Source organism: Entelurus aequoreus, linkage group LG19 (assembly GCF_033978785.1).
Source record: "Entelurus aequoreus isolate RoL-2023_Sb linkage group LG19, RoL_Eaeq_v1.1, whole genome shotgun sequence".
Taxonomy (NCBI): Eukaryota; Metazoa; Chordata; class Actinopteri; order Syngnathiformes; family Syngnathidae; genus Entelurus; species Entelurus aequoreus.
The window spans coordinates 7,811,847-7,835,846 of NC_084749.1; the positions used below are offsets into that span (position 1 = coordinate 7,811,847).

The 24,000-nt window shown below is 35.9% G+C and overlaps 1 protein-coding gene across 1 annotated transcript in view; it reads left to right on the plus strand.

Annotated features, from left to right (window-relative positions):
- LOC133635050 (fibrillin-2-like) overlaps positions 1-24,000 on the plus strand; it is a 182,531-nt gene that overhangs the window by 90,596 nt on the left and 67,935 nt on the right. Inside the window, exons 10-21 of the mRNA XM_062027782.1 lie at positions 355-603; positions 723-866; positions 5,740-5,859; positions 7,900-8,025; positions 13,424-13,546; positions 16,485-16,760; positions 16,825-16,878; positions 16,946-17,071; positions 21,047-21,172; positions 21,330-21,449; positions 22,778-22,915; positions 23,930-23,980. Coding sequence (XP_061883766.1) covers positions 355-603; positions 723-866; positions 5,740-5,859; positions 7,900-8,025; positions 13,424-13,546; positions 16,485-16,760; positions 16,825-16,878; positions 16,946-17,071; positions 21,047-21,172; positions 21,330-21,449; positions 22,778-22,915; positions 23,930-23,980 — 1,653 coding nt within the window. The remainder of the gene's footprint in view (positions 1-354; positions 604-722; positions 867-5,739; positions 5,860-7,899; positions 8,026-13,423; positions 13,547-16,484; positions 16,761-16,824; positions 16,879-16,945; positions 17,072-21,046; positions 21,173-21,329; positions 21,450-22,777; positions 22,916-23,929; positions 23,981-24,000) is intronic.

Genomic DNA, 24,000 nt, shown 5'->3' on the forward strand with positions numbered 1-24,000 from the left:
TATATATACATTTATTTATTTATTTTATTTTTATTTTGTTAATTTACATGCAGTGGGCTTTCGTTTCGGCCCAAAGCGGCCCCCAAATCAAAAAATTTGGTCCCCCTGCACTAGATGGGGCCCCACAGTTTGAGAATAACTGCGTCAGCATTTTTTTTTATTTTTTTTTAAATGCAACAAGATTGGAAAAAAATAAACAAAAATCTCCTCCCGACTGACGAATGACTTTCACCTCGACACGTTAAAAGGTTGAAAATGTAGAAAAGAACTTCTAGAACTGTATAATTTACCTGTTCAGTTCCAGGCGAGGTGACACGATCCCAAGTATTGCACCCGCCCCTCTCTGTCTCCTAGACGAGTTCCGTCGTCTGTGCATCGTGGGCGTCCCTTGGGGACATGGTCTCCCCAACCCCTACCCCAATGGAAACTTCCCCAACAACAACGGCTACGGGTACAACAAGTACCCCAACGGGAACGGCGGCAACGGGGGCGGAGGCTTTGGCGGAAACGGCGGCAACGGGGGCGGAAGCTTCGGGGGCAACGGGGGAAGCTTCGGAGGCAACGGGGGAGGCTTCGGAGGCGGACATATAACCCATCCAATAGGTGAGCCATCCCAACTCTCGCCCACCCCGGCAGACTTGGCCCTGGACTGTTGGCCCTCCAGTCAGTCGCAGGGATCTACGTGAACCACTACACCAGTGATCATTTCCTGCGTCTTTCAGGTACGGTCTCTGTGAACGACTCCGTCGATGTTTGCAAGCACTTCACCAATCTGTGTCTGAACGGCCGCTGCATCCCCACGCCCACGAGCTACCGCTGCGAGTGCAACATGGGCTACAAGCAGGATGTCCGCGGGGAGTGTATCGGTAAGGGACACACCAAGGTGGCTATTGGTACCAGACCGGTACTTTGGTTGCAGGTTCTCGTCGAATTACTCACTTTTAGCTCAGAGTTTCTGCAGTCCCTGTTCCACTGACTCCTGACTAGGGATGATGTTTGATAAGAAATTATCGAGTTCGAGCCTATTATCGAATCCTCTTATCGAACCGATTCCTTATCGATTCTCTTATCGAGTCCAGATAGGTTGTTGTATATGGAAAAAAACACAATATTTGGTTTAACAAAAGCTCATTTTTATCTTATAAGAAAAAAATCAAATCAAATAAATAAATAAATATTGACTGTTACCCCCTAAAAAAAAAAAAATATATATATATATATATTGACTGTTGTTACCCAAAGTATATAAAGTGGGATTTTTCAGAAAAACAAATATATACAGTAACACAAAAACAACCTGTCTCTGTGATCACTATAGGTGTATAAATAATAATATCGTGTTAAATAAAATCAGTCCCTTGGGCACAAAACTAAAAATTATACAGCTCTCCAAAAAGTGCACTTCTGCTGCTATTGGAACATACTAACTACACACACAGGCAGACAGCTAACAAACAATCCAAGACGTCTAATAAAGTTCCAAAGCAGATTAATCCACTTAGGCTCTTTATTGTTGTTGATCTTGCTTTGTCTTTTCCTATCTTTACTTTTGTCTTGCACTGGACTGTTATTATAAAAAAATTTTTAAACTGAAATACACACAATGACAAATGTATAAGCTATGTGATTCAATTAACATACTGAAAGGTAATACACAATATGTAAATATTAGCTTCACACAAATATACAGTACTATCATCAAAGAAATACTTCTGAGTGTTGAAACTATTTCGATGGTGGAAATACACGACTGGCAGCCATAATAAGTCCTCAAAACATCCATTGAAACAGTGCACAAAAATCGTTTTTCAATAAACATCTTAGTTTTAAATTTAACCACTTTCCACCTTAATATTGAGTTACATAAACAAGTTAAACAGTTTACTTACAGACTTATATTTTCCAAGGCTTGTAAGAGCTAACACAACTTGTCTACTTCTCAATCGTCTCATGAACTGAACTGACGTCGCCAACCCGGAAGTGCCCAAACTTATGACGCGTAGTATTTTCATATCGCCACAAGGTGTCAGTAAGAGTCTACAATCAAATGGGCATAATATTGCCGTTCCACGGGGCCTTTCCTGTGGGAAGGGATTCGTTCCCAGGGATTCGAATAAACAACCAACTCTTTTTCTTTACTATAGTGGTCTCGATAACGGGAACCGGTTCTCAAAAAGGGATTCGAGTCCATGGAATCGGTTCTTTTCTTATCGAACAACCGGGAGAACCGGTTTCGAACATCATCCCTACTCCTGACTCTATTTATTTGCCATAATCTGTTGTTTTGTTGACATTTTACAATCTAGGATTTTTTTTTGCAAGCAGCCCATATTATTATTATTATTATTCCTCATACTTCAACTTTTATCATAATAGTTCCGCACGTTTCTCTTACGATTAATACGAGACGGATCGGCCGACGAACCCCCACATATGTTATACCATCGGAAAGGTCTCACTGGCGCCTACGGCGGTACTTTAAGTTGGCAACATTTCGTGTTACCATGGTGACGCTATTCACGAATAAAAAAATGGGCCAAATTAATGGGTAAATACCCTTTTAATTGCAGGTTCTCGTCAAATTACTCGTTTTATGCGACTGCAGGCACACCCCTCCCTGCTCCACTGACTCCTGACTCTATTTATTTGCCATAATCCGTTGTTTTGTTGACATTTTACAATCTAGGATTTTTTTTGCAAGCAGCCCATATCAAGCAGCCCATATTATTATTAGACCTCATACTTCAACTTTTATCATCGTAGTTCCGCACGTTTCTCTTACGATTAATACGAGACGGATCGGCCGACGAACCCCCACATATGTTATACCATCGGAAAGGTCTCACTGACGCCTACGGCAGTACTTTAAGTTGGCAACATTTCGTGTTACCATGGTGACGCTATTCACGAATAAAAAAATGGGCCATATTAATGGGTAAATACCCTTTTAATTGCAGGTTCTCATCAAATTACTCGTTTTATGCGACTGCAGGCACACCCCTCCCTGCTCCACTGACTCCTGACTCTATTTATTTGCCATAATCCGTTGTTTTGTTGACATTTTACAATCTAGGATTTTTTTTTGCAAGCAGCCCATATTATTATTATTCCTCATACTTCAACTTTTATCATCATAGTTCCGCACGTTTCTCTTACGATTAATACGAGACGGATCGGCCGACGAACCCCCACATATGTTATACCGTCGGAAGGGTCTCACTCGCGCCTACGGCGGTACTTTAAGTTGGCAACATTTCACGTTACCACGGTGACGCTATTCACGAATAAAAAAATAATAAAAAAGGGCCAATTTAAATGGGTACATAACCTTTTAAATTGCTCTGAGACAATCGCCAAAAAGACAAGATTACCTCCTCTTGTAGCTCAGCCATACTTTCACGAAGCTCGGTGCTTCACGTCTCATTTTGTTCACACACTTGTCTAATTTTAACACAAGCTAACTGATAGCACGCTAACGTTAGCTTGCTTGCATGCTAACATAGGCATGATATTTTTTTTAGCTACATTTGCTTCCGTTTACCCCAGAGTCAAATAACTTGGTACTTGACACTTGTTAACTGTTAGCATGCAAACGTTAGCATGCTAGCTTTTTTTTGCTGTTTTTAAAAAAATGTTCTCTACTTCCGCAGCCATACAGGTGTGTTACTTGACATGCTAGCTGTGAGCATGCCATCGTTAGCACACATGCTAAGTGTTACATTTGAATGCAAGCATGCTAATAATAATGTTTAAGGCTAGCTCTAGAGCTCATTTTGTACAGTTACACCTAAAAACTCCCAGATTCAGACTCTCGGCACCATCTTAAAAGCACGGCGGCTCCTGGCGACGCCCGGCCGGAGGTCCAGGGCCCAGATAGCAGGCCCGTCAAAATTTCCGCGGGGAATTTTCAAATGTATTTATTATTATTTTCATTGGGAATGAGCTAACTTATGTTCATGTCGTCTTGTTTGCTCTTTGCTCTGTCAGCCACTGCATTATTTATTGGCATCTGCGCATATTACTTTTTTAAGTACCGTATTTTCCGCACCATAAGGCGCACCTAAAAACCTCCAATTTTCTCAAAAGCTGACAGTGCGCCTTATAATCCGGTGCGCCTTATATATGGACCAATATTGAGCCACAACAGGTCTCGCGACCCCAGCCTCTACTGTAGCGTCTATTCTATGCGCCTTATAATGCGGTGCGCCTTATATATGAACACAGTTTTAAAATAGGCCATTCATTGAAGGTGCGCCTTATAATCCGGTGCGCCTTATAGTGCGGAAAATACGGTACTTGTTTATATTTGTTGATATTTATTGTTTACATTGAACAAAGATGGCACAGAAGTCAAATTCCTGATTGAATCTGATAATCAACTCGAGGCAAAGTTACAAAATGATTCAATGATTATGACATTTCAAGTGAATACCAGTCATCAGATTGATACCACGGTTCTCCGTATCGACCAGCCCTACCTGCATTGACTCCATCAGCTCTCGCCACACTGGTATCAACCAGACCAGGAGTCACCAACCTTTTTGAAAGCAAGAGCTACTTCTTGGGTAGTGATTAATGCGAAGGGCTACCAGTTTGATACACACTTCAATAAATTGCCAGAAATAGCCAATTTGCTCAATTTACCTTTAACTCTATGTTATTATTAATAATTAATGATATTTACACTTAATTGAACGGTTTAAAAGAGGAGAAAACACGAAAAAAATGACAAATTTTGAAACATAGTTTATCTTCAATTTCGACTCTTTAAAATTCAAAATTCAACCGAAAAAAAAGAGAAAAACTAGCTAATTCGAATCTTTTTGAAAAAATTAAAAAAATAATTTATGGAACATCATTAGTAATTTTTCCTGATTAAGATTAATTTTAGAATTTTGATGACATGTTTTAAATAGGTTAAAATCCAATCTACACTTTGTTAGAATATATAACAATTTGGACCAAGCTATATTTGTAACAAAGACAAATCATTATTTCTTCTAGATTTTCCATGACAACAATTTTAAAAGAAATTCAAAAGACTTTGAAATAAGATTTAAATTTGATTCTACAGATTTTCTAGATTTGCCAGAATATTTTTTTTTAATTTTAATCATAATAAGTTTGAAGAAATATTTCACAAATATTCTTCGTCAAGAAATTAGAAACTAAAATGAAGAATTAAATTAAAATTTATTTATTATTCTTTACAATAAAACATTTTTTTTTACTTGAACATTGATTTAAATTGTCAGGAAAGAAGAGGAAGGAATTCAAAAGGTAAAAAGGTATATGTGTTTAAAAATCCTAAAATCATTTTTAAGGTTGTATTTTTTCTCTAAAATTGTCTTTCTGAAAGTTATAAGAAGCAAAGTAAAAAAATTAATGAATTTATTTAAACAAGTGAAGACCAAGTCTTTAAAATATTTTCCTCGATTTTCAAATTCTATTTGAGTTTTGTCTCTCTTAGAATTAAAAATGTCGGGCAAAGCGAGACCAGCTTGCTAGTAAATAAATACAATTTAAAAAATAGAGGCAGCTCACTGGTAAGTGCTGCTATTTGAGCTATTTTTAGAACAGGCCAGCGGGCTACTCATCTGGTCCTTACGGGCTACCTGGTGCCCGCGGGCACCGCGTTGGTGACCCCTGAACCAGAGCATTGCACTGCCATCTTCTGGCAGCTTCCGGAACTCCTGCAGCTGTAAAAAGTGATCCGAATGTCTGCTGCCTTTTTTGCAGATGTGGACGAGTGCGTGAGTAACCCGTGCATCAACGGCGACTGCGTCAACACGCCGGGCTCGTACCACTGCAAGTGTCACGAGGGCTACCAGGGGACCCCCACCAAGCAAGCCTGCATCGGTACCACACACATACAAACAACTGCAAAAAACCCAAAAGCGGTGAAGTTGTCAGGTTGTGTAATTTGCAAATAAAAAGAGAATACAATGACTTAAAAATAGGGGCCGATATTATCGGCCGATAAATGTGTTAAAATGTAATATCGGAAATTATCGGTATCGGTTTTTTTCATTATCTGTATCGTTTTTTTAATTTTTTTTTTTTTTTTTTTTATTAAATCAACATAAAAAACACAAGATACACTTACAATTAGTGCACCAACCCAAAAAACCTCCTTCCCCCAATTTCTTTCTGTTATCAATATTCTGGTTCCTACATTATATATCAATATATATCAATACAGTCTGCAAGGGATACAGTCCGTAAGCACACATGATTGTGCGTGCTGCTGGTCCACTAATAGTACTAACACTTTATTTTACTCATTTTCATTAATTACTAGTTTCTATGTAACTGTTTTTATATTGTTTTACTTTCTTTTTTATTCAAGAAAATGTTTTTAATTTAGTTATCTTATTTTATTATTATTTTTTAAAAAAGTACCTTATCTTCACCATACATGGTTGTCCAAATTAGGCATAATAATGTGTTAATTCCACGACTGCATATATCGGTTGATATCGGTATCGGTAATTAAAGAGTTGGACAATATCGGAATATCGGTTATCGGCAAAAAGCCATTATCGGACATCCCTACTTAAAAACTTATATTCAATTGAATAGACTGCAAAGACAAGATATTTCACGTTTTTTCTGCAAATAATCATGAACTTAGAATTTAATGGCAGCAAGAAGTTGTCACAGGGGCATTTTTACCACTGTGTTACATGGCCTTTCCTTTTAACAACACTCTGTAAAGGTTTGGGAAGTGAGGAGACACATTTTTGAAGTGGAATTCTTTCCCATTCTTGCTTGATGTACAGCTTGAGTTGTTCAACAGTCTCCCTTCTGTTGTAACACGTGGCTTGGCATCGTCTTGCTGAAATAAGCAGGGGCGTCCATGATAACGTTGCTTGGATGGCAACATATGTTGCTCCAAAAGCTGTATGTACCTTTCAGCATTAATGGTGCCTTCACAGATGTGTAAGTTACCCATGTCTTGGGCACTAATACACCCCCATACCATCACACATGCTGGCTTTTCAACTTTGCGCCTATAACAATCCGGATGGTTCTTTTCCTCTTTGTTACAGAGGACACGACGTCCACAGTTTCCAAAAACAATTTGAAATGTGGACTCGTCAGACCACAGAACACTTTTTCCACTTCGCATCAGTCCATCTTAGATGAGCTCGGGCCCAGCGAAGCCGGCGACGTTTCTGGGTGTTGTTGATAAATGGCTCTGGCTTTGCATAGTAGAGTTTTAACTTGCACTTACAGATGTAGCGACCAACTGCAGTTACCGACAGCGGGTTTCTGAAGTGTTCCTGAGCCCATGTGGTGATATCCTTTACACACTGATGTCGCTTTTTGGTGCAGTACCGCCTGAGGGATCGATTGTACGTAACATCATGGCTTACGTGCAGTGATTTCTCCAGATTCTCTGAACCTTTTGATGATATTACGTACCGTAGATGGTGAAATCCCTAAATTCCTTGCAATAGCTGGTTGAGAAATGTTGTTCTTAAACTGTTCAACAATTTGCTCAGGCATTTGTTGACAAAGTGGTGACCCTCACCCCATTTTTGTTTGTGAATGACTGAGCATTTCATGGAAGCTGCTTTTATACCCAATCATGGCACCCACCTGTTCCCAATCAGCCTGTTCACCTGTGGGATGTTCCAAATAAGTGTTTGATGAGCATTCCTCAACTTTATCAGTCTTTTTTGCCACTTGTGCCAGCTTTTTTGAAACATGTTGCAGGCATCAAATTCCAAATGAGCTAATATTGGCAAAGAATAACAAAGTTGAAAAGGATTTGCCAATCATTGTATTCTCTTTTTATTTACCATTTACACAACGTGACAACTTCACTGCTTTTGGGTTTTGTATATCCGACTTCCTGTACAAGGTGGCGCTCAAATCCTGGTTTCTTCCTAGATATCGACGAGTGTATCGTGAACGGGGTGATGTGTCGCAATGGCCGCTGCGTCAACACGGAGGGAAGCTTCCAGTGCATCTGCAACGCCGGCTTTGAGCTCACTCCCGACGGCAAGAACTGCATCGGTAAGAACGCCTCTGCGGATGGATACCGAAATATAATACCAAATCTTTATGTTCTAGTATCGATTCTCAAATCAAAATATCTGTACTTTAGTTATTTGAGATAATGTATATCATTAAATATTCCTTTGAGACTGAGTTTACTTAACTACAAAGTAAACACGTTGGCTCTCCCACTGCACTGTCAATACATTCATTATTCCGCCCTCGCGTGTGCTGCGCGGCAGATAGTTAACAGCACGAACAAACAGAAGCTCCAGAAGTTTTCTTCCTTCTTTTGAATTGTTTTCCATCCTCAGTTTCATCTCTTTACACTTCATTTAAGTTTGTAAGACTGAAAATACAAAAAGAAAATACACTTTTAAAGTATACACATGAGATAAACGTTACAAAAGTATGACGCCCATTGTGTATTTTACATGAATCGAATAGAAGGTTTGGTGTTAATGCATTCACACAATAAACTATGTAGAAATGAAACAACATGCACAGCAAACATTGCACACAATGAATGTGGCTCAACACAATTAAAGCAAAGGTGTGGCGTTATCGCCCTCTACTGGTCAGATTTAGAGCTACACGTATGAGCGCAGACCATAATTTAATACTTTAATAATCTTTTTCACACATAATTTTTAGACACAATTTTTTTTTACTCTGAATTTTTAGAAACTGATTTTTTTGTACTAAATGTTGTAGAAACTTTTTTTTACACTGAATTTTAAGACACACATTTTTTTATAAACAAAATGTTAAGACACAGATTATTTTAGATACTGATTTGTTTTACATTACATTTTTAGACACACGTTTTTTTACACAGAATTTTTAGAAATTTTTTCAGACAGTAATTTTTTTACACTGAATTTTTACACACTGATTTTTTCCAACTGAATTTTTAGACTTGTTTTTTTACACTGATTTGTTAAAAACTGACTTTTTGCACTGACTTTTTAGACACTGATTTGTTTAAAAACGGATTTATTTACACTGAATTTTGGACAAAAACATTTTTGGACTGATTTTTTTCACACTGAATTTTTAGTCACAATTTTTTTTACTCTGAATGTTTAGAAACTGATTTTTTTATAGTAAACTTTTTAGTCACTGATTTTTTTTACACTGAATTTTAAGACACTGACTTTTTTACACTGAATTTTAAGACACTGATTATTTTAAACACTGATTTTTTTCACACTGAATTTTCAGACAATTTTTTTTTACTCTGAATTTTTAGAAACTGATTTTTTTTACACTGAATTTTAAAACACACATTTTTTTACACTGAATTTTAAGACACTGATCATTTTAGACACTGATTTGTTTTACATTACATTTTTAAACACATTTTTTACACATAATTTTTTGAAATTTTTTCAGACAGTGATTTTTTTTACACTGAATTTTTGGACACTGAATTTTTAGACAATTTTTTATCCCGTTTTGTTAAACATTGATTGTCCAGCCACTGTTGAAAGTCCACTTTTTTAAATGTAGGTAGATTTTATTTAGGGTCAGGTACTTTCGGGTTGGATGAGTCGTCTTCATTTACTCATCTAATTTGAATATTTGGCCTTTTTTTTTTTTACACTGAATTTTAAGACACGCATTTTTTCATACACAAAATGTTAAGACACTGATTATTTTAGATACTGATTTGTTTTAAATTACATTTTTAGACACACATTTTTTTACACAGAATTTTTAGAATTTTTTTCAGACAGTAATTTTTTTACACTGAATTTTTGGACACTGAATTTTTACACACTGATTTTTTCCAACTGAATTTTTAGATTTGTTTTTTTTACACTGATTTGTTAAAAACTGACTTTTTGCACTGAATTTTTAGACACTGATTTGTTTAAAAAACTGATTTATTTACACTGAATTTTGGACAAAAAAGTTTTTAGACTGATTTTTTTTACTCTGAATTTTTAGAAACTGGTTTTTTTATGGTAAACTTTTTAGTCACTGATTTTTTTTTACACTGAATTTTAAGACACTGACTTTTTTACACTGAATTTTAAGACACTGATTATTTTAAACACTGATTTTTTTCACACTGAATTTTCAGACACAATTTTTTTTTACTCTGAATTTTTAGAAACTGATTTTTTTTATACTACATTTTTTAGACACTGATTTTTTTTACACTGAATTTTAAAACACATTTGTTTACACAAAATTTTAAGACACCGATTATTTTAGACACTGATTTGTTTTATATTACATTTTTAGACACATTTTTTACACATAATTTTTTGACATTATTTCAGACAGTGATTTTTTTTACACTGAATTTTTGGACACTGAATTTTTACACACTGATTTTTTCCAACTGAATTTTTAGACTTGTTTTTTTACACTGATTTGTTAAAAACTGACTTTTTGCACTGAATTTTTAAACACTGATTTGTTTAAAAACTGATTTATTTACACTGAATTTTGGACAAAAAAAATTTTAGACTGATTTTTTTCACACTGAATTTTTAGTCACATTTTTTTTTACTCTGAATTTTTAGAAACTGATTTTTTTTATAGTAAACTTTTTAGTCACTGATTTTTTTTTACACTGAATTTTAAGACACTGACTTTTTTACACTGCATTTTAAGACACTGGTTATTTTAAACACTGATTTTTTTCACATTGAATTTTCAGACAATTTTTTTTTACTCTGAATTTTTAGAAACTGATTTTTTTCACACTGAATTTTAAAACACATTTTTTTACACAAAATTTTAAGACACTGATTATTTTAGACACTGATTTGTTTTACATTACATTTTTAGACACATTTTTTACACATAATTTTTTGACATTTTTTCAGACAGTGATTTTTTTTACACTGAATTTTTAGACACTGAATTATTAGACAATTTTTTATCCCGTTTTGTTAAACATTGATTGTCCAGCCACTGTTAAAAGTCCACTTTTTTAAATTTATGTAGATTTTATGTAGGGTCAGGTACTTTCGGGTTGGATGAGTCGTCTTCATTTACTCATCTAATTTGAATATTTGGCCTTTTTTTTTCCACTGAATTTTAAGACACACATTTTTTTTTTTTACACAAGATGTTAAGACACAGATTATTTTAGATACTGATTTGTTTTAAATTACATTTTTAGATACACATTTTTTTACACAGAATTTTTAGAATTTTTTTCAGACAGTAATTTTTTTACACTGAATTTTTGGACACTGAATTTTTACACACTGATTTTTTCCAACTGAATTTTTAGATTTGTTTTTTTACACTGATTTGTTAAAAACTGACTTTTTGCACTGAATTTTTAGACACTGATTTGTTTAAAAAACTGATTTATTTACACTGAATTTTGGACAAAAAAGTTTTTAGACTGATTTTTTTTACTCTGAATTTTTAGAAACTGATTTTTTTATGGTAAACTTTTTAGTCACTGATTTTTTTTTACACTGAATTTTAAGACACTGACTTTTTTACACTGAATTTTAAGACACTGATTATTTTAAACACTGATTTTTTTCACACTGAATTTTCAGACACAATTTTTTTTTACTCTGAATTTTTAGAAACTGATTTTTTTTATACTACATTTTTTAGACACTGATTTTTTTTACACTGAATTTTAAAACACATTTTTTTACACAAAATTTTAAGACACCGATTATTTTAGACACTGATTTGTTTTATATTACATTTTTAGACAGATTTTTTTACACATAATTTTTTGACATTATTTCAGACAGTGATTTTTTTTACACTGAATTTTTGGACACTGAATTTTTACACACTGATTTTTTCCAACTGAATTTTTAGATTTGTTTTTTTACACTGATTTGTTAAAAACTGACTTTTTGCACTGAATTTTTAGACACTGATTTGTTTAAAAACTGATTTATTTACACTGAATTTTGGACAAAAAAATTTTTAGACTGATTTTTTTCACACTGAATTTTTAGTCACTTTTTTTTTTACTCTGAATTTTTAGAAACTGATTTTTTTTTATAGTAAACTTTTTAGTCACTGATTTTTTTTTACACTGAATTTTAAGACACTGACTTTTTTACACTGCATTTTAAGACACTGATTATTTTAAACACTGATTTTTTTCACATTGAATTTTCAGACAATTTTTTTTTACTCTGAATTTTTAGAAACTGATTTTTTTTACACTGAATTTTAAAACACATTTTTTTACACAAAATTTTAAGACACTGATTATTTTAGACACTGATTTGTTTTACATTACATTTTTAGACACATTTTTTACACATAATTTTTTGACATTTTTTCAGACAGTGATTTTTTTTACACTGAATTTTTAGACACTGAATTTTTAGACAATTTTTTATCCCGTTTTGTTAAACATTGATTGTCCAGCCACTGTTAAAAGTCCACTTTTTTAAATTTATGTAGATTTTATGTAGGGTCAGGTACTTTCGGGTTGGATGAGTCGTCTTCATTTACTCATCTAATTTGAATATTTGGCCTTTTTTTTTCCACTGAATTTTAAGACACACATTTTTTTTTTTACACAAGATGTTAAGACACAGATTATTTTAGATACTGATTTGTTTTAAATTACATTTTTAGACACACATTTTTTTACACAGAATTTTAACAAATTTTTTCAGACAGTAATTTTTTTACACTGAATTTTTGGACACTGAATTTTTAGACCCTGATTTTTTCGCACTGAATTTTTAGACTTATTTTTTTTACACTGATTTGTTAAAAACTGATTTTTTTGCACTGAATTTTTAAACACTGATTTGTTTAAAAACTTATTTTTTTTACACTGAATTTTTGAAAACAAAAAGTTTAGACAATGATTTCTTTCCCACTGAATTTTTAGTCACAATTTTTTTTACTCTGAATTTTTAGAAACTGATTTTTTTATAGTAAACTTTTTAGTCACTGATTTTTTTACACTGAATTTTAAGACTGATTATTTTAAACACTGATTTTTTTCACACTGAATTTTCAGACACATTTGTTTTTTACTCTGAATTTTTAGAAACTGATTTTTTTTATACTACATTTTTTAGACACTGATTTTTTTTATACTACATTTTTTAGACACTGATTTTTTTTACACTGAATTTTAAAACAATTTTTTTTTACACAAAATTTTAAGACACTGATTATTTTAGACACTGATTTGTTTTACAAATGTTACAGCCTTTCGTCTTGGGGCATTTCATGTTACATTATTTTGTGTTACATTATTTTGTGTTACAGAATTTTTGTGTTACAGCATGTCGTGTTACATCATTTCGTGCTGCTTTACGGCATTTTCAGTTACGCTATTTCGTGTTACTGCATTTCGTGTTCCATTATTTTGTGGCAAATCATTTATATTAGGGTGTTACAGCAGATTACAGATTACAAATTGTGTTAACGGTGTGTTCCCCCCCAGATCACGACGAGTGCGCCACCACCAACATGTGTCTGAACGGCATGTGCATCAACGAGGACGGCAGCTTTAAGTGCATCTGCAAGCCCGGCTTTGCACTCGCACCCAACGGACGCTACTGCACTGGTACGTCTGCTCAACATCCTGGGAAGATGAACTTTTCTTTCAAAAACAAAACTATTGTTGTGTTTTTAGCGTAGTAGGCGCCAGTGTGGGTTTTCATCAAATTCACATTTTCACATAAATTACTACGGAGATGAATTTGTGTCTTTTTTGCGAATTACAGTAGGTAAGGTTGTATTATTGCCTTATTCCTGTGAGAATCCTGCGTGTGACTGAAGCATTAAGGAGTGGGACTAGCTGCAGTGTGCTTAAACAACCACCAGGTGGCATCTGTGAGCAGATGATACTGTGTCATCTATTTCTCTTTCCGACTTATCAGGTCTTCACTCACACTTAAAGTGAGGGACGTGGCAAAAACTAACCCGGACACACAATAAAAAAAAAATTTAAAATGAAATTTTTGCACTGAATATTTATACCCTGGGGTTTTTTTAAGTACATTTTTGGACACACTGATTTGTTGAAAACTGATTTTTTTACACTGATTTTATTTAGACACTGTTTTTTTTTACACTTTGTTAAAAACTGTTTTTTTTATATTGATTTTTTATACTGATTTTTTTTACACTGATTTGTTAAAAACTGATTTTTTTGTACTGAATTTTTAGACACTGATTTGTTAAAAACTGATTTTTTTTACACTGAGTTTTTAGACAAAAAAATCTTTTCACACTGATTTGTTAAAAACTGATTTTTTTGCACTGAATTTTTAGACACTGATTTGTTAAAAACTGATTTATTTACACTGAATTTTGGACAAAAATTTTTTAGACTGCTTTTTTTCACACTGAATTTTTAGTCACAATTTTTTTTACTCTGAATTTTTAGAAACTGATTTTTTTATACTAAACTTTTTAGTCACTGATTTTTTTACACTGAATTTAAAGACTGATTATTTTAAACACTGATTTTTTTCACACTGAGTTTTAATACACATTTGTTTTTAGACAAAAAAAATCTTTAGACACTGATTTTTTTCACACTGAATTTTTTGTCACAATTTTTTTTACTCTGAATTTTTAGAAACTGATTTTTTTATCGTAAATTTTTTAGTCACTGATTTTTTTTACACTGAATTTTAAGACTGACTTTTTTACACCGAATTTTATGACTGATTATTTTAGACACTGATTTTTTTCACACATAATTTTTAGACACTATTTTTTCCTACTCTGAATTTTTAGAAACTGATTTTTTTATACTACATTTTTTAGACACTGATTTTTTTACACTGAATTTTAAGACACACATTTTTTTTTTACACAAAATATTAAGACACTGATTATTTTAGATAAGGATTTGTTTTACATTACATTTTTAGGCACACATTTTTTTACACAGAATTTTTAGGCACACATTTTTTTAGACTGTAATTTTTTTATACTGAATTTTTGGACACTGATTTTTTTAGACCCTGATTTTTTCACACTGAATTTTTTGTCACAATTTTTTTTACTCTGAATTTTTAGAAACTGATTTTTTTATTGTAAATTTTTTAGTCACTGATTTTTTTTTACACTGAATTTTAAGACTGACTTTTTTACACTGAATTTTACGACTGATTATTTTAGACACTGATTTTTTTCACACATAATTTTTAGACACAATTTTTTCCTACTCTGAATTTTTAGAAACTGATTTTGTTATACTAAATATTTTAGACACTGATTTTTTTACACTGAATTTTAAGACACACATTTTTTTTTACACAAAATGTTAAGACACTGATTATTTTAGATACTGATGTGTTTTACATTACATTTTTAGACACACATTTTTTTACACAGAATTTTTAGAATTTTTTTCAGACAGTAATTTTTTTACACTGAATTTTTGGACACTGAATTTTTAGACACTGATTTTTTCACTGAATTTTTAGACTGATTTTTTTTTACACTGATTTGTTAAAAACAGATTTTTTGCACTGAATTTTTAGACACTGATTTGTTAAAAACTGATTTTTTTACACTGGGTTTTTAGACAAAAACATTTTTAGACACTGATTTTTTTTACACTGAATTTTAAGACACCAACTTTTTTTACACTGAATTTTAAGATACTGATTATTTTAAACACTGATTTTCATCACACTGAATTTTCGGACACAATTTTTTTTTACTCTGAAATTTTAGAAACTGATTTTTTTTATACTACATTTTTTAGACACTGATTTTTTTTACACTGAATTTTAAAACACCAATTTTTTTTTACGCAAAATTTGAAGACACTGATTATTTTAGATACTGATTTGTTTTACATTACATTTTTAGACACATTTTTTACACAGAATTTTTAGACATTTTGTCAGACAGGGATTTTTTTTACACTGAATTTTCAGACACTGATTTTTTCATACTGAATTTTTAGACAATTTTTTATACCGTTTTTTTAAACATTGATTGATACCTCAGTTTTTGGTAATTAACCATTCCAGATGGTTAGTAAAAAATAGGTTATTGTTTTTCATAGCTCCCATTGTTCTCTGGGTAATTCCACTTGATCAATCGTTTTCTAATATTCCACACGGCAAAATATTGAAAGTGTGTGCCATGATTTGCGCTGATATCAGAATGATATCGGCCAATACTCAATATCAGTATCACGTCGGATGTGGAAAAAGTTGTATGGGTAATCAATAGGTAATCAACGAGGCTTTCATACAGCAATCGACCCTTAGTTACTGTATTCTTCTTGTAATTTGATCTATTTGGATGAATTTTCCAAAAAAAAAGGCTCATCAAGTACCACCATAATGACCAACATTAGAATACAGTAGCATATTGGGCCTAAGTATTCATTGAAAACAAGGCAGAGGTTTTATTGAAAATTTGTGGCCACTCTAACAGTTTTTTGGCGTACCACTAGATGGTTTGAGAATCCCCCCTGTAGGACATAACAGTGAAAGTCAATAGTCTGACGCGTTACTCCAACTGTTCCTCAGACATCGACGAGTGCCAGACTCCGGGAATCTGCATGAACGGGCGCTGCATCAACTCCGAGGGCTCCTTCCGCTGCGAGTGCCCGCCCGGCCTGGCGGTCGACGTGGACGGGAGAGTGTGCGTGGACACGCACATGAGGACCACCTGTTACGGCGCCATCAAGATGGGCACGTGTTCGCGGCCCTTCCCCGGCGCCGTGACCAAGTCCGAGTGCTGCTGCGCCAACGCCGAGCACGGCTTCGGAGAGCCGTGCCAGCCGTGCCCGTCCAGAAACTCAGGTAGCTCCACTTCACGTCACGACGTTTTCCGGATCGTTTACGATGTCTCTCTGGCGGCCTCTAGCGGAGTTCCAGGCCGTGTGCAGTAGCGGTATCGGCATCACGGCCGACGGCAGAGGTCAGTGTGACGCTTCAAGGGAGTCTTTTTGCCGGACTTTGATCAGTTTTAACCCACGTCTTCCCAGACATCAACGAGTGCGCCCTGGACCCGGACATTTGTCAGAACGGCATCTGTGAGAATCTGAGAGGGAGCTACCGTTGCATCTGTAACATCGGCTACGAGTCGGACACCAGCGGCAAAAACTGTGTTGGTGAGTCTTTCATCTTTTTCTACATTGTTGGTAATAAACTATCGTAAAATGTTTTATTTATTACACGGCGATACCTCGGTTTTTGGTAATAATCCATTTCAAAAGGTGAGAGGAAACGGAAGCAATTTTGCCAATAAGAGATTATCATTTGTTCCAGACTTCTATGAAGACTAAAATAAATACATAATAATGATGAAGACAAATGTAACATCACTTTTACGTAAGTTTGTTACACGCTAGTTTCGGGGCAAAATCTTGGCCAACATTTTTTGTTAAAACCGGACTTATACAAAGGTGTGCCGCACGAAAATCGAGATACCAATGTTTTTTTTTTAAACTTTTTTTTTGCTCTTATTAAGCATATATTTGCCTTTTTCCTCTACAAATGAGAAATTACAGGGCGGTAATCGTGTTACGGGGTTTCGTGTTACAAAGTTTCATGTCACAGCGTTTTGTGTTACGTGTTACATCGTTTCATGTTACATCGTTTCATGTTACAATGTTTCGTCTTACGCCGTTGCGTGTTACAGGGGTGTCATGTTACAGCGTTTCGTCTTGCGGCATTTCGCGTTACTGCACTTTGTCAAACAGCATTTTGTGTTACATAATTTCTTGTTACATCATTTCGTGTTACATAATTTCTTGTTACATCATTTTGTGTTTCATCATTGTGTGTCGTTTCACGGAATTTTGAGTTACGCTTTTTCCTGTTGCAGCATTTCGTGTTACAGTATTTTGTGTTGTATTATTTTGTGTCACAGAATTTCTATTACGGTTTATTGCGTGGTACAGCGAGTTACAGCATTTCATGTTACGACATTTCGTCTTGGGGCATTTCGTGTTACATCATTTTGTGTTTCATCATTTCGTGTCATGGTGTGTTGTTTCACGGAATTTTGAGTTACGCTTTTTCCTGTTGCAGCATTTCGTGTTACAGTATTTTGTGTCACATCATTTCCATTACGGTTTATTGCATGTTACATCGAGTTACAGCGTTTCATGTTACGACATTTTGTCTTGGGGCATTTTGTGTTATATTATTTTGTGTTACAGCATTTTAGTGTTACAGCATGTCATGTTACTGTACTTTGTGTTACAGCATTTTAGTGTTACAGCATGTCATGTTACTGTACTTTGTGTTACAGCATTTTGTGTTACATAATTTTGTGTTTCATTATTTCGTGTCACGATGTGTTGCTTTACGGCATTTTCAGCTACGCTATTTCCTGTTACAGCATTTCGTGTTACAGTATTTTGTGTTACAGAATTTCGTGTTACAGTATTTTGTGTTACAGCATTTCGTGTTACAGCATTTTGTGTTACAGTATTTTGTGTTACAGCATTTCGTGTTACAGTATTTTGTGTTACAGCATTTCGTGTTACAGCATTTCGTGTTATATTATTTTGTGTCACATAATTTCCATTACGGTTTATTGCGTGTTACAGTGTTTCATGTGACGACATTTTGTCTTGGGGCATTTCGTGTTACATTATTTTGTGTTACAGCATTTCGTGTTATATTATTTTGTGTCTCATCATTTCCATTACGGTTTATTGCATGTTACAGCGAGTTACAGCGTTTCATGTTACAACATTTCATCTTGGGGCATTTCGTGTTACATTATTTAGTGTTACAGCATGTCGTGTTACTGTACTTTGTGTTACAGCATTGTGTGTTACATAATTTTGTGTTTCATCATTTCGTGTCACGACGTGTTGCTTTACAGCATTTTCAGTTACCCTATTTCGTGTTACAGCATTTCGTGTTACAGTATTTTGTGTTACAGCATTTCGTGTTACAGCATTGCGTGTTATATTATATTGTGTCACATAATTTCCATTCTGGTTTATTGCGCGTTACAGCGAGTTACAGCGTTTCATATTATGACATTTCGTCTTGGGGCATTTCGTGTTACATTATTTTGTGTTACGTTATTTCATATTACAGGATTCCCGTGTTACATTAGTTTGTGTTACGTCATTTCCGTCACGGCATGTTATTTTGTGGTATTTTGAGTTACGCTAGTGTTTTGTGTTACATAACTTCACGTTACATCATTTTGTATTACGCCGTGTCTTGTTACGGCATGTCGTTTTACGGTATATTGAGTTACGTTATTTCATGTTACAGGATTCCGTGTTACAGGATTCCCGTGTTACATTATTTTTGCGTTACGTCATTTCCGTCACGGCATGTTATTTTTTGGTATTTTGAGTTATGCTAGATTTTTGTGTTACATAATTTCGTGTTACATCATTTTGTATTACGCCGTGTCTTGTTACGGCATGTCGTTTTACGGTATATTGAGTTACGTTATTTCATGTTACAGGATTCCGTGTTACAGGATTCCCGTGTTACATTATTTTTGCGTTACGTCATTTCCTTCACGGCATGTTATTTTTTGGTATTTTGAGTTACGCCAGCGTTTTGTGTTACATAATTTCACGTTACATCATTTTGTATTACGCCATGTCTTGCTACGGCATGTCGTTTTACGGTATATTGAGTAACGTTAATTCATGTTACAGGATTCCCGTGTTACATCATTTTGCGTGACGTCATTTCCGTCACGGCATGTTATTTTTTGGTATTTTGAGTTATGCTAGATTTTTGTGTTACATAATTTCGCGTTACATCATTTTGTATTACGCCGTGTCTTGTTACGGCATGTCGTTTTACGGTATATTGAGTTGCGTTATTTCATGTTACAGGATTCCGTGTTACAGGATTCCCGTGTTACGTTATTTTTGCGTTACGTCATTTCCTTCACGGCATGTTATTTTTTGTTATTTTGAGTTATGCCAGCGTTTTGTGTTACATAATTTCACGTTACATCATTTTGTATTACGCCGTGTCTTGTTACGGCATGTCGTTTTACGGTATATTGAGTTACGTTATTTCATGTTACAGGATTCCCGTGTTACATTATTTTGCGTTACGTCATTTCCGTCACGGCATGTTATTTTTTGTTATTTTGAGTTACGCTAGCGTTTTGTGTTACATAACTTCGCGTTACATCATTTCGTATTACGCCGTGTCTTGTTACGGCATGTCGTTTTATGGTATATTGAGTTGCGTTATTTCATGTTACAGGATTCCGTGTTACAGGATTCCCGTGTTACGTTATTTTTGCGTTACGTCATTTCCTTCACGGCATGTTATTTTTTGGTATTTTGAGTTACGCTAGCGCTTTGTGTTGCATAATTTCACGTTACATCATTTTGTATTACGCCGTGTCTTGTTACGGCATGTCGTTTTACGGTATATTGAGTTACGTTATTTCATGTTACAGGATTCCCGTGTTACATCATTTTGCGTTACGTCATTTCCTTCACGGCATGTTATTTTTTGGTATTTTGAGTTACGCTAGCGTTTTGTGTTACATAATTTCACGTTACATCATTTTGTATTACGCAGTGTCTTGTTACAGCATGTCGTTTTACGGTATATTGAGTTACGTTATTTCATGTTACAGGATTCCCGTGTTACATTATTTTGCGTTACGTCATTTCCGTCACGGCATGTTATTTTTTGGTATTTTGAGTTATGCTAGATTTTTGTGTTACATAATTTCGCGTTACATCATTTCGTATTACGCCGTGTCTTGTTACGGCATGTCGTTTTACGGTATATTGAGTTACGTATTTTCATGTTACAGGATTCCGTGTTACATTATTTTGCGTTACGTCATTTCCGTCACGGCATGTTATTTTTTGTTATTTTGAGCTACGCTGGCGTTTTGTGTTACATCATTTCGCGTTACATCATTTCGTATTAGGCCGTGTCTTGTTACGGCGTGTAGTGTTACAGCGTTCCGTTTTTTTTCCCCCTTCACTAAGTCTCCCAGGCACAAGGCATGCACATGGAGACTGCGTGATGCATTCAGTAATCCCTCGTAGAAAACAGTAGAAAATACATTTTTTTTAATGCAAAGCAGCATTCTTATTAATAAATGAAACGTTCCTTTCTTTCAGACATCAACGAGTGTCTGGTGAACCGTCTGCTTTGCGACAACGGCCTGTGCAGAAACACTCCCGGCTCGTACACGTGCTCATGTCCCAAAGGTTTCGTCTTCAAGCCAGACTCTGAGACATGTGAAGGTGAACACACACACACACACACACACACACACACACACACACACACACACACACACACACACACACTCACACACACACACACACACACACTGTAAATCTGTTGATCCACTTGGCCGGGTCTCACATCCCTGACCTCAGTTCTCGGTCTGTGTTGCAGATATCAATGAATGCGAGTTGAAGCCGTGTGTCAACGGGGTGTGTCGCAATGTGATCGGGTCCTTCAACTGTGAGTGCACCCACGGGAGCAAACTGGACTCTACCAACACCATCTGTGTGGGTAAGACATCCTTCAGACAAGTTTTTCTACCCTCTAATGTACTAGCCCCGGGTCCAGTGGACCCCGACATCTTATATGTAATAGAAATGTGTAGGGGGGGTATGTGGTGTGTGGTCATTAAATATGTATTCCGATATATGTTCTTCACAGAAAATGAGTCAGTGAGTCTCAGTTTGAAAAATTAATTAATTGTATAATTTTTCTTTTAATAAAAAATTAAAACGGGTCTCACAGACCCGAATACCGCACAAGGGTGTTCGGGTCTGTGGGACCCGTTTTCATTTTTTTCTTATATTAGCATGCTAATATAAGAAAGGTACTTTCAAAATGGCACCAAGCATCAAAATCCATGATTTTAAGGTTTCAACATACAAATTTAGCACAAAAATTAGGATGAAAAGTTAGCAGGATGACATAGGACAAGTTAGCGTACTTCGAAGATAGCGCCAAGTATCGAAAACCATGATTTTTAGGTTAAAATTAGCTATAAAGCTAGCATAAAATGTTAGCATGCTAATATTAGAGACGTTAGCATACTTCCAAGATGGCGCCAAACATCAAAATCCATGATTTTAAGGTTTCAACATACAAATAGGATCAAATGTTACCATGCTAGCGTTAGCAGGATGACATAGGACACGTTAGAGTACTTCTAAGATACACTTCTGAAATGGCGACAAGTATTAATATTCACAATTTTTATCTTTAAACAAACAAAATTAGCTAGCATAAAATGTTAGCATGCAAACGTTAGCACACTAGCACGTGACCAGATAAGTGGGAATACCGAAATGCACTATTTGTAGGTGTAAAAATATAAAATTAGCTAAAAAGCTAGCATAAAACTTTAGCATGCTAACGTTAGCGTGCTAATATCAGAGTCGTTAGCATACTTCCAAGATGGCGGCAAACATCAAAATCAATGATTTTTAGGTTTAAACAAATGAAATTAGTTTTAAAAAAGCCAGCATAAAATGTTAGCATGCAAACGTTAGCATGCTAGCACGTGACCAGATAAGTGGGAATACCAAAGTGCACTATTTGTAGGTGCAAACGTACAAAATTACCTAAAAAGCTAGCATAAAACTTTATCACGCTAACGTTAGCGTGCTAATACAAGAGACGTTTGCATACTTCCAAGTTGGTGCCATGTATTAAAATTCATGATTTTTTTTGGTTGAAACACATAAAGTTAGCTAAAAAGCCAGCAGGAAATGTGCAGCAGGCCCATAATTATCACACAGGCCCATAATTATCACACATTTGGCCTTTGCTTGTCACGGATTTTCAAAGATGTCCATTTGAATCTTCTGCGTGTCGCCCTGCAGATAGCATGAAGAGCACTTGCTGGCTGACCATGCAGGACAGCCGCTGCGAGGTGAACATCAACGGCGCCACGCTCAAGTCCGAGTGCTGCTCCACCCTGGGAGCCGCCTGGGGAAGCCCCTGCGAACCCTGCGAGATCGGTCAGTCGCTACAGTCGTGGTCACAGGTTTTATTTCGGGTTCACATCAAGGAACACGTTTCCAGTGAGGGTTGGACTCCGCCAAGGCTGCCCTTTGTCACAGATTCTGTTCATAACTTTTATGGACAGAATTTCTAGGCGCAGTCAAGGCGTTCAGGGGATCTGGTTTGGTGGCTACAGGATTAGGTCTCTGCTTTTTGCAGATGATGTGGTCCTGATGGCTTCATCTGGCCAGGATCTTCAGCTCTCACTGGATCGGTTCGCAGCCGAGTGTGAAGCGACTGGGATTAGAATCAGCACCTCCAAGTCTGAGTCCATGGTTCTCGCCCGGAAAAGGGTGGAGTGCCATCTCCAGGTTGGGGAGGAGACCCTGCCCCAAGTGGAGGAGTTCAAGTACCTGGGAGTCTTGTTCACGAGTGAGGGAAGAGTGGATGGTGAGATCGACAGGCGGATCGGTGCGGCGTCTTCAGTAATGCGGACGCTGTATCGATCCGTTGTGGTGAAGAAGGAGCTGAGCCGGAAGGCAGAGCTCTCAATTTACCGGTCGATCTACGTTCCCATCCTCACCTATGGTCATGAGCTTTGGGTTATGACCAAAAGGACAAGATCACAGGTACAAGCGGCCCAAATGAGTTTCCTCCGCCGGGTGGCGGGGCTCTCCCTTAGAGATAGGGTGAGAAGCTCTGCCATCCGGGGGGAGCTCAAAGTAAAGCCACTGCTCCTCCACATGGCGAGGAGCCAGATGAGGTGGTTCGGGCATCTGGTCAGGACGCCACCCGAACGCCTCCCTAGGGAGGTGTTTAGGGCACGTCCGACCAGTAGGAGGCTACGGGGAAGACCCAGGACACGTTGGGAAGACTATGTCTCCCGGCTGGCCTGGGAACGGCTCGGGATCCCCGAGGATTTGCGAGGTTTAGGACGATCGTCCATTAGCCAGAGTCGGAAAAAGAAGCTCGCATTATTGCTCCCAGGATAAAAACCGCATGACGATAACTAAGTTTTCCTGCTCTGGTAGACACCGCCTGTTCCAGAGGATTCGCTCGCATGAAGGGTGTGGTCTGCGAAGGTACGTGTGACGGTCGGAAG